The 18,518-nt window shown below is 38.3% G+C and overlaps 1 protein-coding gene across 2 annotated transcripts; it reads left to right on the forward strand.

The window, feature by feature from the left end:
- Window positions 1-592: 592 nt before the first annotated feature.
- Window positions 593-11,735, forward strand: LOC103716107 (tobamovirus multiplication protein 1-like). Of its 2 annotated transcripts, none has more exons than XM_008803976.6 (12): window positions 593-993; window positions 3,857-3,947; window positions 4,032-4,084; window positions 6,268-6,360; window positions 6,446-6,517; window positions 6,589-6,661; window positions 6,920-6,965; window positions 7,063-7,126; window positions 10,725-10,778; window positions 11,041-11,118; window positions 11,209-11,332; window positions 11,416-11,735. In XM_008803976.6, exons 1-11 carry the CDS (start codon window positions 835-837, stop codon window positions 11,299-11,301), a joined length of 876 nt encoding a protein of 291 aa, XP_008802198.3. In that variant the 5' UTR covers window positions 593-834; the 3' UTR covers window positions 11,302-11,332; window positions 11,416-11,735. The 2 variants fall into 2 exon arrangements, with proteins under 2 accessions (XP_008802198.3, XP_008802197.3); XM_008803975.6 differs by having other exon boundaries at window positions 594-993; window positions 11,412-11,735.
- The last annotated feature ends 6,783 nt before the right edge of the window (window positions 11,736-18,518 follow it).

Here is an 18,518-nt window from a genome sequence, read left to right on the forward strand (position 1 = left end):
TTCTACGTCTACATCCATATATGGCAGTCCAATAGATTCATGAAACAAACATTATGAATGCCCACCGCTTCGCCAAGTCTCTAACTGGCATGCAGACATGATATACCTATTGTTTGCTATTAAATAAGAATCACAATGCAATAAAATTAAGTGCTAAATTCTATCTAAGAACTCGGGCATTTCGATGGAAGGGCTTAAGAGTATATAAACACCATAGGAGTGTACAAATTAATTAGGTGGGGCCAACTCTAAGCATCAGCAAGCTTTCTGCCACAGTGCTACGGCTAATCCTTTGGTCGTCGGGCATTTCGATGGAAGGGCATTTGCTGAAGTTTGGTCTAATTGCTTGCTGATGTTTAGAGTTGGCCCCACCTAATTAAGAGTATTTGGATGGAATAAGCCGCTAGCCTTTTTTTTGTTCCTTTTTAACATTGTAGGAATATAATCATGTGGTTAACGACTATAATGGAGATCATCTGTTGTACAGCGGGCCCCACGACATAATCTGCTACGAATCCATAACTCGCTACAAGCCGGCCGAAGCCATGTGATGGCTTCCAACCAACGTCCTCGAGATCCTCCCAACCCGACCGCAAAGCAACGCAAGCAAGTCCCCAACGACACCCCCAAGGGACGCGTCCATCCAATGCGCTGGCGGATGAAGCAACGCCCGTCAAGCCGCAGCTCTCGCCACGTCCACTCTCCTGCGCCTCGGTGTCGCTCTCTTTTGCCCCCACATGGCTCTCTCTCTCTCTCTCTCTCTCTCTCTCTGTGGTTGCCTCTTGTCTTTCTCGGATCTCCGGAGGAGAAGAGGTGAAGCTTGGAGCGAGCTCGATGCCGGCGCTGAGGGCGGTGGAGTACTACAGCGTGGAGGGGATGGGGCGGAGGAACGGGATCGCGTGGTGGGACGAGATCGACGGCTCGGAGGAGTGGCAGCGCGGCATCTTCTACGCCCTCTGTGCTGCCTATTCCCTCGTCTCCCTTGTCGCTCTGGTAACACGCCTTTCTCCCCTTTTCTTCCTCTCCATTTCGCTCTTTGTTTGTGTTGGTTTGGGTGGATGTAGTTGTTGACGTGAGGGGAAGGGAGGTTCTTGGCTAATCTTGCTGGGTGAATCGAGGCGCCTTGTGTTGGGATTCAAATTTGTTAGCCCAAAACGTAGTCTATGATAGAAAAGGAGACGTCTTTTGGTCTTTTCTCCCTGTTCTACTGACTGTGGGTAGTCGAAGTTGGACCTTTTCCAGCCACCAGTATGAGGAATCGAGGCGCCTTTTGTTGACATTCAAATTTTGTTGCCCAAAATGCAGTTTTCGATCCTAAAGGAAGCTTCTTTTGGTCTGTTTTGTCTCCGTTTTACTGTCTGTGGGTAATCGAAGTTGGACCTTTTCCAGCGACCTTTTTGGATTAACGGTGGCGCCTTTTGATCAGATTCAAGTTTTTTTTTCCGAGAATGTTGTTTTTCTTCAAGAAGAAGGTTTCTTTTAGTCCACTCTCTCTCTTTTACTGACTGTGGATGATCAAACTTGGACCTTTCCAGCTATCGCCTTTTGATCATATTCAAGTTTTATTGCCCAAAATTGAGTTTTGATCCGGAAGGAGGTTTCTTCTTCTCTTCTTCCTCTTCTTATTTTTTTCTCTCTCTGTTTTAGTTTATAAAATTCGGGATTACTCTGGAGTGGGTAAGCGAAATTGGACATTTTGGATGTTTTGAGGCGCTTAATAACAAGGAATCCAAAGTAACACCTTCCGACTATTGAAACATTTTTTTTTCACTATAGGTTTTTAATACCTAGATCACCTGGCTTATTTGATTTTTTACTTCTCTTTCTGAACCTAATAAAATCGTTCCTAGACCAATTGAAAGGCCTTATGATCTTACTGTTCCTTCGGATCACCCTGCTGGGGCCAAGAAAAGGGATGATACAAAAGTGAGCTCAAAAGCAAAAATTTAATGAGAGCAAGCCTCTCCCATGATGGAGAGTAACCTACGTTTCCAACCTGATGGTCTTCTCGCCACACAATTGAAGGTTTCTAGTCCTCCATATGAAGATATTGGTGTGGGACCTGGATTGTGCAACACTCCAGTCACTGGTGGAGGATGTTGCTGATGTAAAACTTGATTTTTTGTATTTGATCCTATTGAAGCACGAGAACACTGCTACCACCTGCCTGTCGTAGCCAATAAGATACTAGCTCTCTAAGAGATATGCTTGTAAGTGGGTTCTTCACTTAAATCAAGGATATGCCTAGCCTAAGTGTCTCTGCTCTGTCAGCAACTATAAAAGAGAGATGAGGAGAAATACGAACTATGCAGTAAACTATTTAAGTGAAAGCTAGATTAGGAATCATTTCTCCTTCCCCAGTCAAAACCCTTGACTGAAAGAATGATGCAAGATCCATAATGGTATGAATTATTCTAACTAAACATGCAAGAAAACTATGAATCTGAGAAACTAGCTAGATAGTAGGTGCAAGAAACACCCCCTGATTACTCAGTTGTTAACCCATTTGGACACTGTTGAGACTCCACTCTCTCTAATTTGAATCAATTATGTTTTTATTGGCCTCTGGAAACATAGTTGACAAGTGATCCAGTCTAAGAGTAAGTATTTTTCCTTTAATTCCTCGAGAATGAATGAATTATTCCTAAAACAGAAAAATCATAAACAAAAGAAAATGCTCAGGGCAGGAATTACTCTTTTTTGGGGATGGGCAATTATCCGCACTTGGCTTTTCGGGTGCAACTAAAGACGCGCTCTGGGGTTAGGTGGTTGTAAGGGTGCGCCTTGATCACATATGTTTGTAAGGTAACTGACGCTTTTGCCTCATCCGGGAAAATTAAACCCGCAGGAGCGACTATATATGGTGATTGAGGAGCGGTTATACTGAAGGGCATGGGCCTATCAACGGAAGAATATAAATTTATATGTATCCCAGTGCGTCTCGAAAGGTATGTCGCTCAATTCTTCAACATCCCAATGGATGTTGTCTTTCGTTGGATTCCTCAATGGTCGTCATCTCCAGTGAAGGAAACTTCCCTAGGAGTAAAAGGCAAACTCTTCTCTCTATTCCATCGGATGAAATGGGATATTTTTTCTGTTTGTTTTTGGGATAAGGCTGTCATTTTGGGGGCCTTTACTTTCTTGCTCTTTAAGCTTGTACCAGTGCTCGAATAGGAACTTTTGGGATGATTTCGACACTAGATAGGGCAGGTCTTTTATAGGCCCTCTGGGATACATGCCAGGAGTTTATATCCAATGAGAACCCGTCTTTACAGTTAAGAATTTTAGCTATTTCACTGCCATGGCCATCCTTTCTCCAAGATAAATCAAGGTAGCCTTAGAAAAGTTCATCCATAGGCCAAAGAGTAATTGTGATAGTTAGGAATAAACTTCATATAGAGACATGCATCTCATCAGCAGGAAAAATAAGGGCATATAGTGGGCAAGAAATCTGAAATCTATTTTATTGACTTGAGTATGCTCTCTACCACAGATAAGTTATTGATGGAAATCTTTGGTGAGTATAGCACTATCAGAGATGTTTTAAGTGACATTATAGTTATGAGCTTCTAGTTTGATCATGATGAATGCATCACGCAATTAGAGACTGATAGGTTGTTTCCATTAAAATCCTTGTTATTTGGTGACTTCAGCTATTCTTGACTCGAGTGACTGTAAAATAACTCATGTAAAAAGTACCAATGTAGCTGCTCTATTCTCTTTTCTATTTGATGGTAATATTCTGGAGTACATATCTCAACACACTTCTATATGTGACAAAAATAAGTGGTTCATTTACAATTTAAAGTACTGATTCTACCATTATGATTGATATTCTGGACATCCTTTCTGCCAGGTGCAACTCATCCGCATTCAGCTTAGGGTACCAGAATATGGATGGACAACACAAAAGCTTTTTCACCTAATGAATTTTGTTGTGAATGGATGTAAGAACAAGTTTGGATGCTTTTAAATATGTTTCCCTGATCTCAATTTTCTTCTGCATACTAAGTATTGCTGTATGAATGCAGTGCGTGCAATTCTTTTTGGCTTCTACCACAGTGTATTTCTTCTCAAACCAAAAGTAAGTGCTTCCTCTTCTGGGTTGAGCCTATCACACTTCTACTGTTTGAATAAGTCACAGGCTGTCTGGAATGTTTCACATAAAATTTAATCATACTGCTCCTTAGTTTAGTCTCATCGACAAGAATTTTCTGGCCAAAAACTATATTTATAACTGCAATGTTTGTATATGGTTTCATTTTTCCTTGTCACAGTAAATGGGAATCTTATTCTTTTTCCTTTTATTAAAGGGCCACGAAATCTCTTCCTTATTCTTAATGTGTTCTCATGTGTTATTTTATTAATCGATTCATATAAAGTGTTTATTCATTCATAATTTGTAATGTATCTTTATGAATGACTCTAGGGCAGCACATGGTTTAGGCTGGATTAGCTGATGACAAAGCCTTGCTAGATTAATTAAAAATAACAAAACAGTAGATATTGATAGGAGGACCTGGGATATATGTGCATCCTGCTTGTGAAGAAATTGAGCATTATTATTTTTCCTTTAAGTTCCTTGAATCAGTGACCAAATCTTGAATCTTTGCTGGAGAAGTTGAGGAGGCCCATATATGGTCCAATCTTTACTATGTTACTTCTGTTTGGGCTCATCTTTTGATGCAAAGGATGATCTTGAGGATGTAGAAGTCCCATAAAATATGTAATTTAAGGAAAGTTTGCTGTACACTATTCCAAAACAGGTAAAGATTATTGAAAGTAATTGTTTCCAAGCGATGTCTTTTCTGTTTGGCTTCCTTGTAGCTAAGATTTTGGTGGAAAAGGTCATCTTGTGGGGGAAAATGAAGGAGCCTGAATGTGGGTCTGTTGATGGCATTGGCATCCGTCTTATTTCTATATTTCTGCTGCTGCTGATGATGGTAATTAATATGACAGTCCAGATGACAATGTGCTGAGCTTTAGTGAAAATTATGGAACTAGGACACCAAGTATATGGAAACTTTCAGTGTAGTGGTGACTACTTTGTTACTTGTGTTGATAATTTCCAGAGATCACTATTATAATGGATTATGGATGTTTGTGTCTTTCTGGAAGATGCTGAGACAGATGAAGTAAGTTCTAAAGCTAAACAATGTCCACAGGAACAGGAAGCAAATGCAGTGTTTTGGGCCACATCTTACTCATCTCAGAACCTATGGAAGGAGGGGACTTATCAGCGATCTCCAGTTTCAGTTAAATAATCTCGGGGGAAAAGAAAACTAGGGTGTCATGAGCTGCAGGAACTCTCATGCCACCTCCATTCCTTTTTGATGCTGAGCCTCTTCTGTGCTGTTTGTTGCGTTACAATAGCATCAGATCTTCAACAAATGAGATCTAGTTTATAACCATCATGAAGAATGCAGGAGAAGAAAATAAGTAGCATGTCGGAAAGCTAAAGCAGATGAGTGGGACAAACCTTTGATATCTAAAATCATGAAACCCATGTGACATCGATTGCAAAGACCATGGTGCTAAAAAGTCCAATTTGTCTTAATTTCATGAGGATTCTTTTTCCAATATTGACCTAGTGTTTTCCAGGTATATGACTGTATCTTTGGTGCCACATGTCATAATTGAAGAGATAAATTAGTTCGGTAAGGTACCAATTTCAGATAGTTTGCAGATCCACGATGAATACATTAATAAATAAGATTCTAATTTGTGATTTAATTTAACTTTGTGATTATGATGTCATATTTTGCTGTGAGTAGATAATTGCTATGCAGTCTTAAATATGTTATCATCAGAAAATAGATGTAGCACTCCATTGTATCATGAGTTTGTATCACGTCACTTTTTGTCTGATTTTGTGCATAGATTTTTACATTACAAATTTCATAAATGAGATCTATTCATGAAGCTCAGTGTACTATCTTAGTCACATGCGTTATATAACATTGCAACACTTGACCATGCATATGATTGCTTGTTCAAAAAAGCAGATGATCAACCGATCTTGTCAGAGGTGAAAGAAGTCAGCAATATGTTTGGTTGTTTCCTTTTTGGTCATTTCATGGAACAGTGACTTGGTCCACTTTTACTCTCAGAATGAGACAAGAAACTAGATTCATGCACATACCTCTCAACTAGACATAAAGTCACTTGAGCTATTCAATATCTTCTTGTTATATTTACTAGTCAATTTTCAATTCCATTCACTTCCCTCTGAAACTTAATATGCAACAAAATATCTTATTGGTTCAGGCTCTTGAAATGGCGCTTCTAGATCTTCCTGGTCTTCTATTCTTCTCAACCTACACTCTACTAGTGTTATTTTGGGCAGAGATATATCATCAGGTACTTTTATCTTATGTTTGACATGATATTTCCTATTTAGAATTGATGCAAGAGCTATTTCTGATCATTTTGTATTTGCGTTCAGGCTAGGAGCCTTCCAACTGATAAGCTAAGACCTACATATATGATAATCAATGGGGCTGTATACATCATACAGGTAAATGGGAATGTTCAAAATAGTGCTGAAGCATACAGGCTTGAATTAACCTACCTTTTTTTTTCTTCCAGATTTGCATCTGGGTATATGTCAAAATAAGTCCTAAACCTGCTGCGATTGAAGCTGCTAAAGTCTTTTTGGCAAGTAATGATAAATAACAGCATATCTAGTTTGATATGACTTTTCAGTTAAATCTTTAGTTTTTTTTCTTTGCCTTTCTTTGATTCATTATTATTTAGTTAATTTGGTTTATTGGATTACTCATTTCTGATTAAATGCCTTCACAAAATACACAAAGATAAGGGGCTATCTTGATTATTTGTTTATTTATTTTTTTATTTTTTAAGTAATCGCGAATGTACTGAGACGATTGTATGGTTTACTACAACACTTTTGTTGCAGTTGTTTCATTCTCTGCTGCTTTGGGATTCTTGATATACGGTGGGAGGTATTGTTTCTTATATATTAATCTTTTAAACTATCCAAGATTGACGTTTTGACCTGATCTTTCTAGCTATTGACTCATTTAGACTATCTGGTTGAAGGTTGTTTTTTATGCTGAGACGCTTCCCGATTGAATCTAAGGGCCGCCAAAAAAAGCTGAATGAGGTAGTGTCAATCTGTATAATTACCTTATTTGTTCCTTTTTTTCTTTTGGCATTATTATGCACATGGGCACTTTCCTGTCTATCAAAAGTAAAAGTAAAAGCATAACAGATTATCTCTAGGCTCTGCCCTTGTGCACGCGGTGAGAATTTTATCAGAGGTATTTGTATTGGTGGTCCATAGATTTGAGGAACTCATCATTTTAGTCCCTTGTAAGAAATTTTATCTTTATTAAGTATGGATGTGTTACCATCTTCTCATTCAACTTTTGCTGATTCTCTTATGATTTTTAAGGCATGCGGTGCTCATATTATTATAATAAAATAGGAAAAACAAAGTGTATTATTTGTAGTTTTTGTGAGACTAGTTCCTTGTGTCGGGCTTAGTGGCTTCAAGGTAAGAAGTTAATCATGTCTGATGTTACACTAGGGATATGTTAGGACTAAATTAAAGAGGTGCAACCACTGCAAATAGCATATGCCAATAGGTAATCTGACCATGTCAATCGTCATATGCACTTGGCTGTAGTTGACATCTTTTGTATGTTTATGTAATATGTTTTAGTTTATGCATGTCTTGGATATGGATACATGCACGTGTGTGGTTATTATTCAGAATTTGCCCTGGATTCAGTTACAGATAAGGATACTAATACATGGTGTATACCTTGTACCAGAAAATACAGGTTGTAAACAGAGATATGCTGTAGCTTTGGAATGGGTATCCTTTCATAGTCTCTCAAAAAGAAGATACTTTCCTCAGTGCAAGTTACTAAATAACATTGAAATGCGTTTATGATCTGACACTTATTGTCGTCTCCCATAGAGAGTGAATTGTTGGCTCCCACATACAGATGCCCTATTTTAGCCTTAATTAATTTTTACATTGATGTAACCGTGTTTGTTTAGAATAAATATGTGTATGAAGTTTAGTATCTAATTGATATGACATGGGAGGTCATCCTATCTTAAGAATTGTTAGGAACCGATATGGTAAAGGATGTCAAGGGTATATGGCCAAAGAACCGACTTAGTTTTAAATTTTAGAAGGAATTTTGGGTCTTTAGTGCTTTTTCCCTTCTTTTTTTGGTAGAACTACGTATGGCCTATTGTTAGCAGGGTTAGCCGAACCATCCCAAATCAGACAGTCAAGAACCGGGATGGTTCGTATGGTTGGGATGGTTTAGTCCCTTAAATAACCCCGAGCCCCCCTCCTCTGTATCGCCCCTTCGAAGACTTTGACGACATCTCTCTCTCTCTCTCCACTTCCTTCCTTCATCCTCTGTCGCTCCCCCCCTCTCCTCCATCTAGTTTTGTCATGGTCAGAGCTTTGAAGCTCCACAATACCTGATCGAAAGCTCCACCCATGATGGTGACACTGGTGCTCCCCTCGATCAACATCAATATCGACTTTGATGCCCTCGATCATAGACAAATCCAGGTATGCCTCTCTCTCTTTCCCCCTCCCCCCTCCCCATCCCTCTCTCTTTCCTTCTTCTCTTCCCACCTTCGGTTCTCCTAGGATTAGGGTTAGGGTTAGGATTTTCTCTCTCGTTGTCTCTCACCCTCTCTCTCTCTTTCTTCCTCCCTCTCCCTCCCTCTTTCTCCCTTTTCCTTTCTCTCCTTCTCCCTCCCCCCCTCTCTCTCGCCCTATTTCAGTACATCCCAGCATGGTACGGTATGGACCCTTATTATACTGAACCAGTTGCTTACCGGTACGAGCCTTAGTACCGGTTCAATAGATTTTGATTATTGGTATTAGTCGTCTCTTCAAAATTCTGATAACAAACTAGAATATATTCAATGAGATTTTTATGTTGAGAGAGTTGGATTAAGAGGTGGGATTATTGGAGGGCACTGCGTGGTGAAACTGGATTAGGGTGGAGGTAGGATTTCTATCTTTTTTTGTTGTTGTCGAGAAGGGGGGGAGGTGGTGGGAGTGAACAATTAAGACTTTCTCATATTTGTCTCGTCTTAGATTACCAGATGTTATAAAAAATGATTTTAAAAAAGGTAAATGCATGGTTCACGTTGGTTCCAACCACTCATATAGATAAAGATAGAAAACTTAACCTTTACTAAATAAAGTCAGATCCTTTTCACAAAATTAAATACTATAATATTTGAAATGAGTTACACCACAAACCTGGTCAACAAGCTTGTAAACTAATATTCCAAAAAAAGGTAACTAAAGCATCTGTAATATAGTATAAAAGGAGTATGAAATTGATAGAGAAGGCAAAAACATAAATAACCCTATTTTCTAATTTTTGAAGGGCAGTCGGAAGTGTACCAATATCCTTATTTGCCCATCCACATATTAAAACTCTGGGAGTTTTGAACTCAGAATAATTATCAGAAAAGAAGAAATAAAGAGGACTTAGAAAAAAGGCAGCATGCAACTGGCAGTCAGGAAATAAGAATAGATAATTTATTTATTTATTTTTTGAATAAGGAACTGCTATGCTTCTCTGAAGTTTAAGCCTTGTGAGTAAACTTCAGCAAGGAGTTCGGGCTTTGGCCTTTGGAAATTTGACATCCAATCTGTGTGAACAATGGAGTCAAGGAGGCAAAAGGACTAACAGTTGATAGAAGAGGGAGGTCCTGTGCTTGCTTGTGTTTCCCATGAGCAACTTGTTTGGAGTTGGAGGGATTTGAGAGTGGGACAGAGTTAAAGCTTTGAGTCTGTTTGTTTGCATGCAACTCAAGCTGTATGTCGTGGAACTCAACAAAGTGAGTGAAAACCAAGGGTTTTAACTCTTAAAATCCTAGAACTTATGTATCCTACTTACATAGCCACCGATATACTCCTTGTAGTGAACTCAACAAAGTGAGTGAAAACCAAGAGTTTTAACTACTAAAATCTCAGAACTTATGGATCGCACTTACATAACCACCAATCTACTTGTAGTGACCTCGAGAAATTAGAATTCTCGTATCATGGCATGAAAAGCATCCTTCTTGCCACATTTTCCTATCCTAGTGACTTAGTCTAGGGAAATGCAAACCACATGACTGTAGTTTGACACAACCACATGACAGAAGATTCAGAATCAGCTATCAGGTCCATGGTCCTGGTTTCTATATTTGAAGCTTGCGTGACTTTAACACATTTTTTATGCTTAAGCTTTGAAGAATTCAGAGCAAGGCCTGGTTTGAGTTTGGTCCAGCATAGCCAAAAATAATATAAAATAAAAGAGGGGTTGGGTGTGGGTCAAACATATATGGACTTTCTCTGGGTCCAGCCTGGAGATTCTAATCATTCAGCAGAAAACTTAACCTCACTCCTCAGGCTATTGATACCCCTAATTCATCAGGTTCGTATTCATCACTACATCTGGTTTTGTTGTGAGAGCCTTGCTATAGAGGTCAGCCTTCTCTTTATCTAGAGCTCAGCATCATGCTAGTACAATTTTTGAAATTCAAATTATGATTAGTGATTAAACAAACTGAGAACTAGTTAATATGGATCAGAAAGATCGAAGAATGTCAGAAAACCTGATTTGTGGTTTAGCTGTTAATATGAAGATATGTTCTTCAGCATGGTATTCAGTTGTTTGGTTAATTACAATAATAACTTATGAAGGTCATTCTTTTGGCAGGTTGGTTTTGTGACTACCATATGCTGCACATGTTTTTTGGTACGGTGCTTTGTGGTAAGATCTCCAGTTTCTAATTTCACCCCTTCATACTTTTTTTTCAGAATCAGCTGAAAATGCTTGGTCCTAAGGAATCTATGTTGTAAGAGTTCTCATTAGTTCTTCATAGAGGATTATCTTATGGCTGCCAGATGCTTACTTCCATCTTGCAGCCAATATGGTGTAACCATACTTGACAGGCATAGCATCTACAGCCACTGATATTATTGTTCACCTAGATTATGATTTCTACCTGAATAAGTTTTTGAGTTGGTCCCAGGTTTCCCTTTCTGCATTTGACAAGGATGCCGACCTTGACGTCCTCGATCATCCAATTCTGAATTTAATCTATTACATGGTAAATCAGTGTCCTCTTTGTCATTTTACTTCAACTTTCCACAAACACAATAATCATACGACTCATTCTAATGGCGGTCTATGTTTTCAGTCGGTCGAGATTCTTCCATCAGCTCTAGTACTATTCATCCTTCGGAAGCTGCCCCCAAAGCGAGTTTCAGATCAGTACCACCCCATCAATTGAGAGCTTTGTCAGGGTGAGGGATATTATGCTGGTAAGTGATTTTGGTCTATAAGAGATGGTAGAATCCACCAATCTAAGTTGCTGATTTGCTTTTCTATGTTGTTTTCTAGTCAGACGAGTGAATCAGTCCCAGGCACTCATTTGGCTGTTATGGCGCCAGTGGAACCAGTTAGATGCGACGTGATGGTTTTTGCACCCGGCCAATCTGTGGCATTTTATTTATTGTTAGTTTTATGGGTGGGCTAATTTAAAACTTAGAAAAAACACCTCTTTTTTAATTAGGAACCTTAAGTGAGTAATCATAGTAAATAAAATGTTCCAAAAGAATATGACTTTTAAGAATGTTATTGTCAATACCAAAGTACCAAATGCACCTTAATTTTTTTCAGCTGTGGAAATAAATGCATGAACTTGTGCTAATTTTTTTAAGCACACATGAACAGTGCCTTTTGTTTCTTACTTCTCATTACATTAAGCTCTGAATTAAGCATTTTTGCGACGAGAAAGCTCAGTTTTTAGTCGGTACGCTTTAATATGTTGAGCAGCGATTCCTTCTACTATGAGCTGCCTTTTGTTCTGCTGCCTAACTTTTCTGATCTCACAACATAAGTTGTGTGTAGGCTGGTAAGGTGCCATTGGACATACAATCATAATCTTATCCTATGAGTGCCAATATAGCAAGTTGGTAGCTCCCATGCATCAACTGCTATCAGCCATACATTGTGTATATGGTTCTATCAATTCCCAACTTAATTTGAGAGTTTAAATTTTTACATATTCCATGTATGCACGCTGGATGGGATATTTGGGCAAACAAACATCTCTTTAGATACTGTGGCTTGCAAGCATAACGATTGAAAAATCTATGCAGCTATGGGTTATCTATTTTTGAATTAAAAATGCTAGAGAATACTGTTGCTAGTTCAGATCATCAATCTTGTATAAAGCTGATGATTAGGTGGGTAGCACTAATCCGTAGCTGTTGCATTAGATTTGATGAACTGAGCAGTGAATCAATGGGTTATTGTTTACAGTGTCTTCTCAAATTGATATTTAAGAACTCATAGAGGTAAATGACTTGGACAATGTATTACTACATGTAATCACCCTTTTGTTCCTTGTTTGGATCACCACTCCTGCATGGTAGTCGAGAATTGACACAATACATGAAAGATAGGTGATGTCAAAAATGTCCCCAACAGTGCATTCACATTGGATGAGTGAATTGAGTGATGGTAAGATGACTAATCATTAGTATATTTGTTTACAGTCTAATATTTATCGTGAATGCAGTGAGATAGGTTTTGCTAACAGTTTTATGGTAAATTATAAAAACTTTCATGAATGTTATATTTATTATATTTGTATCAATAATTTGTACAAATTTATATTTACACTTCATTAAATTAACACCTAAATAACAGCATTGGTGAAACTATCTATCTTACGTAAAAAATGAAATTATTTTTAAATAAGAAGAAGGATACGTATGTCTTTTTCTGTAAAACATAAAACATATAATTTTGGATAGCTGTAGCTCTCATGCCATATAGGATTATTTTTGTTATTTTTGAAATTTTTGAATATAATTTTGAATTCTATTTAAAATTAACGACTAGCATTATGTTAAATTATAAATTAAAAATTAATTTAGAAAGATGAACATAAATTTTATATATTGTTGAATATAAGTATAATTGAATTTTCTTATAATTTAGTCAAAATTTTATGAAGGATGCTGCGGCATATTTTTGCGGGCTTTCCGCGACAGAGATGGCACGAGGGAGCGGTGGAAAGTCGATCACGTATGCATTGAAATTTGAATTGGATATTAAACTTGCCGCTTCTAGAAACAGTTCCTTGCGCCGCGTTCGAACCCTCTAGAAAACGCCGCCGCGCCTCCCGAACCTCCGTTCGTCCGCGCCACTCGCTGTTCCGCCGCCGGCTCCGCATCTCTCCTTCTCCCAACCCCTTGGCCTCCTCCATCGTCCGCTTCTGCCTCTTTCGTAGAGCTCGATGGACTCGAAATGGAGGATTCCTATTCCTACCCTTCACTCTGAGGTCCGCTCGCCTCCGAGAACAGCCGCAGAAATCCTAGGGGACTCGAGCTCTGAGCCGTTCCCGAGGAAGAACGCTCTTTCTCTTAGCAGTGTATCAATGAACTAAGGATTTATATTTTGGTGGAATAAATTGAGGAGATTAGTGCTCTTGGGTTGCTAAAAGATCAAACCAGGTGCGGTTTTGTTTAGGATTTTTCGGGTTTTACGAAAAGGGTAATCGAGGTTTCCCTATTTTTCTGGCGAAATCTTTTTAGAAATTGATTTAATCTTCTGTTTGTATATAATACCAGAAAAGACTCGATTTTAGCTATCACCTCCTTTTTCTCTGCAAGAGGATAAGATTGTTATGATCTTATAATTGTGTTTCAGTTGAATTAGATGATAAGGTGATATGCATCATTCGAGTTCTCTGTTTAAGATCCTTTACAATGATAGGAAAATATTATTTTACCCTCTAGAAAAATTTAATTTGATGATTGGAGAGGCTGCTTGCCATTATTCTTCTGTTCTTTTTATTTTCTTCTATGTGAATCCCTATTTCATGCTCTTTTCTTTTCATTCTTTCTCCGAACAAAGAGTAATTGCATAATAGTTGATGCAGAATTTCTCACAGGTGCTTATCACACTGATAGCGGTGATGATGCTTTTGCGCTTTTTAACGGGTTTTTTTCAGCTGAATTGAGACATGGCAAACAAACTATTTCAACTCAGAAGAGGAGCAGGATTAAAAAATATTCGAATCAAGATGATTATATTTAGGTCTTGTTAGGAGTAAGATGAGGTAGTCCCTCTTCAATTACTGGAAGTCATGGATGGAGCTGTCGGAAATTTGCACGAGAATGAGCGTAGTTGCAGAGCTTCTCTGTGACGGAAGGAGGAAAATGACAGAAAGAGAAATGATGCTCCATGAAAGCAGTCATGGGTGGAGTATGCTTCTTTAGCAAAAACAGTTGCAGGTGGATTGCATAAGGGAATGCAAAAGAATGATGGCTTGTATAAACTTGGGCATAGCTTGTGCTCCAAAATTTCTTCACTAAACTTTTCTCTAACATTATCTAACTCAGGGAGTATAAAAGAGAATTGCCCAGGATGGTGGTTTGATCTGATGGTGGGAATGCAAGGGATGTTTTAGTATTAATTGGACATATGGGGTTTTTGTTAGATGATTTCCTCTTGGAGATAACAGAGTTATATATTGAATCTTTGGAAACGAGGAGGCTTGAAAAATGAACTTCTCCATTGCACAAGTAGAATTAGAAAACATTTCAGTAGGGATTTTATTTTTTGATGGAATAGTAGAGTTCATATCCAAATCATTGAGATATAAATGTCAAATAGTCTGCGCCATTATATTTTTCAAGGTCGGTGGAACCGTCCCGAACTGTTCGGAGCGTCTCAAGCCGTACCGATCGAGGACCGGGATGGTTCTGGCGACAAAAACGAGACTGGCGTTGGAGGGGAAGAAAATGAAGGAAAAAGAGGAAAAGAGAGAGAGAGAGAGCGGGGGAGGGAGGGAGGGAGAGAGAGAGGAAGGAAGAGAGAGGAAGGCAGAGGCCGACTGATGGAGGCTGGGGAGCCGCCGCGCGGAGGAGCTGCGGAAGATGGGCTCGCTTCGGTCCCTTGTTTCGTTCGAACAGGGGCAGGAGGGGCTCATTTTATTATTAAAATTTTTAAGTGAAAGTTGCCAAACTTATTGCGGACTTCACCTAATTTTTTTCGAACAAAATAGGAGACCGGAGTGGAGCCCTTCTTCTGCGGCTTTCTGGCGGCTCTCTGGCCTCCACTGGCTCTCTGTCGGCTTTCCTCGGGCTCCTCCTTCTCTCTTTTCCTCTTTCGTTTTCTCTCTCTCCTCTGCCTCTTCTACTATGTCGGTACAGGCCCGGTATGGCATAACACGGATCCGAACCGACTCGTGCTGCCGGATAACCGGTACGGTGCTCGGTACCGGTTTCGCTGACCTTGCTATTCTTTGATATGCACTAAATCTATGCTTTGCAGAGGATGCTGCTACTAGTTTTGTAGCCTAAAATCGAGCGGTTTGGCTGTGGGAAGTCATGACTGGGTCTTCTTCATTAGGAGCATTGTAAGTGGTTGAAAAGTAAACTAATACATAATGATCATATTAGAATAACATCACTAGCTGCGTCATTTTTCTGATACAGGAGTGACGGATCGACAATTTGGTTTAGACCATCTTGGAGTAGCCCATTTACTTGTCTAAATTAAAGTCTAGTATTAATTATATTATCAATAGTTAGTAATTGTTTTGCTTTAATTTTATACTATTTATGTTCGATATGTCTTGTGGTTTTTCTAGGCTTTATTAATTATAATTCATGAATATGTCTTTTAGAGTTTGTGAAAGCCACTATTATTTATCTTTTAGAAAATTGAGATGTATTAATATGAGCGGTATGAAGTGTCATGTATTATCTATATAAGGTCATGCAGCAGAGGATAGTGAATAATGAATATATGGATTATTTGCATTATGTTATTTGAAGTTAGTTGTGAATTTCACTTGATTTGTCCCTTTTCCTGCTTGCTTCTCCTGTATCTTGATCTCTTCCCTCTCCTCTGATTAACTCCCTACTATTTCTAGTGTCAGTTGGTATCAGAGCTTCATTCAAACTTTATCCTTTCTCTTGTCTTTCCCTCTTCCTCTTCAAGAAGACATCTATATCTTGAAATCATGGTTTGTAACAATAACAAGCAAGATGAACTTCTTTCACATCATGAGGTGTTACTTTATCAACATGAAAAACACTTGGCTCAGATAGAAGGATGGCTAGATGAAGGTTTTAAAGACGTAACCAATCAATTCAAATTTTCAAAGAAGCAATAAATTTAGAAAACAAGAGATAAGGTTCGAGCAACTTCAAGCTTTGCTTTCACAACTCATGGTTCCTGGAATTTCTGCAAATGAGCAACTGTCATCCTCCGAAGTGGTTCATTCCTTGCAGCCACATGATCAACTTAAGAGCAATGCACGAATTGAGGAGCCAACTAAAGTTAAAAATTCAGCTCTAAGACCTCCCAATATGAAAACATCTCATCCTCCGAATTCTCCTAGAACTTTTGACCTTCTCCTTTAGTTCTTGAGACATCTACAACTAGAAGACCTACTATTGACTTTGAAAATCTCTTGAATCCTTGACATCTGGATGTTGATAAAAGTGAGTCATATTTGATTAATGGTCTTGATTTTTCTTTGCTTTCCTTATTCAAAGATTATGAAGGCCCATACTTGCAAGGAGTATACACATGCTTATTATTCATGATTAATACACATTTGTTGGGTCTAATCAAAATCTTGTGGATGAAAATATAGCAACTTCGGAAGAGTTTGTTGAACAAAATCATGTGGGGCTACATTATCGACTGTGCATGAAGATGTTCAATAAGAGATGCACGAAGCAAAGATTGAGGGCATCACAACGAACGATATTTGTAGGCCTACACCATCAAATTCTTAAAAAGCTTTGAACGTGAGGGCGAGTTCCACGTAGCAGAATGATTTGATGCAGGAGCAATGGATTGATCATTTTGGGTTTTAATCCCATTTTGACAGGCCATCTTGGAGTAGCCCATTTACTAGTTTACAGTCAAAGTCTAGCTTTAATAATGTTATTAATATCTAATGGTTGTTATGCTTTTAATATATGTTAGTATGTTCAATGTGTGTTTTAGTGTTTCTAGCATTATTAATGATGGTTCATGCATGTGTCTTTTAGAGTTTGTGAAAGTTATGATTATTTGTCTTTTAGACAAGTTGAGATGTATTAGTGTGAGGAATATGAAGCTTCATGTATTGTTGACATAAAGCATGTTGTAGAGAATGGTGAATAGTGGAGAAATAGATTTTTTTTTTTTTTTTTGTCTTATGTTATTTGAAGTTAAGCGGTGGATTCTACTTTATATTTCCCTTTTTTCTACTTGCTTCTCCTCTATCATGATCTCTTCCCTCTCCTTTGCTTAACCACTACTATTTCTGATGTCAGCCCCAAATGTAAAGATAAACACATTAGAATAAATAATTAGAAAAAGCTTTTTGAAGTAAAGGACATGCTTCATGTAATTGATTTAGCAACATTAATGGCATCATGAATCAATCTGCACAAATCAGATTAGGCATCTAAGTACCTATTTTGATGGTAAGTTTAGTCTCATGTATTTTGTTATATGGGTTCATGTGGATTAGACATAGTGATAAAAGATATGTGATATTTTGATCAAAAGATTAGTCTATAGATGAGCCACAAGGATAAGTTTTAGTAACTCTTTGGAGCAAATGAAGAAAATATTAATTCAACAATAATCTTTACAAATATGCTTGACTCGGCTTGATTGTGATATGTGGAATGTGCAATTAGTGCCAATTGGTTGAGTTGGTAAAGTTATTGGGTGTTGGATACTAGTGACCAAGTTTGACCTGCCTTCACCCTGATTTGGCTGGGCTTTTTCCCATCTAGTAATTTATATACATACTAGTATTGGGAATGTGTAATGCACATGCCTTTCCAACAAAGAAAGAGGTTGAGGAAGTGGGCTGCGCTCTCTCTTTCATAGCAAGCCCCCCCCCCCCGGCGGTCCCCAAAAGAAAAAGAGAAAATAACATGGTTGTTTATGTGGGTTCTCCCTATTAAAAAAATACCTCTCTCTACTAAACACTATATTTAGAGGTTTCAGCTTTTTGTGATCTGGCTTCATCATATCCTAACTCTAGAGTTCTCTTTAAGGTGTAGTTATAATACACATAAGGTGTAAACAAGTGACTTTACACCTACTGTGGATTTCAGTATTAAAGGTTGGAACATGCAATGCCAAACCACTAGATGTGATATAAAGACTTAAAATGATGGTGCATAAAAAATTACATATTTTGGAGGTTCCCTGCTAAGGTTTTAAGCCCTAGTAGGAAGGAGGGCGTTCCGGCTATCCTGTCCCATTCCTATGAGGGAATTGGATGGGGTTTGGGATTCCGAAATCCATCCATGCAGGGAAAGAAGAAGAAAAAGGAAAGGAAGGAAGGAAGGAGAGGTTGGGAAATGGAAACAATGAAAGAAAAGAAGAAGAAGAAGGAAGAAAAGGAAGGGAGAAGAAGAAGAAAGAAAGAAAGGAAAGAAAGAAGAAAGAAAAGAGAGAAGAAGAAGAAAA

Source organism: Phoenix dactylifera, chromosome 7 (genome assembly GCF_051530095.1).
Source record: "Phoenix dactylifera cultivar Ajwa chromosome 7, Ajwa_hap1_PhDact_Kaust_v1.1, whole genome shotgun sequence".
Taxonomy (NCBI): domain Eukaryota; kingdom Viridiplantae; phylum Streptophyta; class Magnoliopsida; order Arecales; family Arecaceae; genus Phoenix; species Phoenix dactylifera.

Coding starts and splice junctions, on each gene's coding strand:
- LOC103716107 (XM_008803976.6), top strand. CDS start 835: ATGCCGGCGCTGAGGGCGGTGGAGTACTACAGCGTGGAGGGGATGGGG. Junction 6,518..6,588: donor GGGCTGTATACATCATACAG/GTAAATGGGAAT, acceptor TTTTTCTTCCAG/ATTTGCATCTGGGTATATGT. Junction 6,662..6,919: donor TGCTAAAGTCTTTTTGGCAA/GTAATGATAAAT, acceptor CTTTTGTTGCAG/TTGTTTCATTCTCTGCTGCT.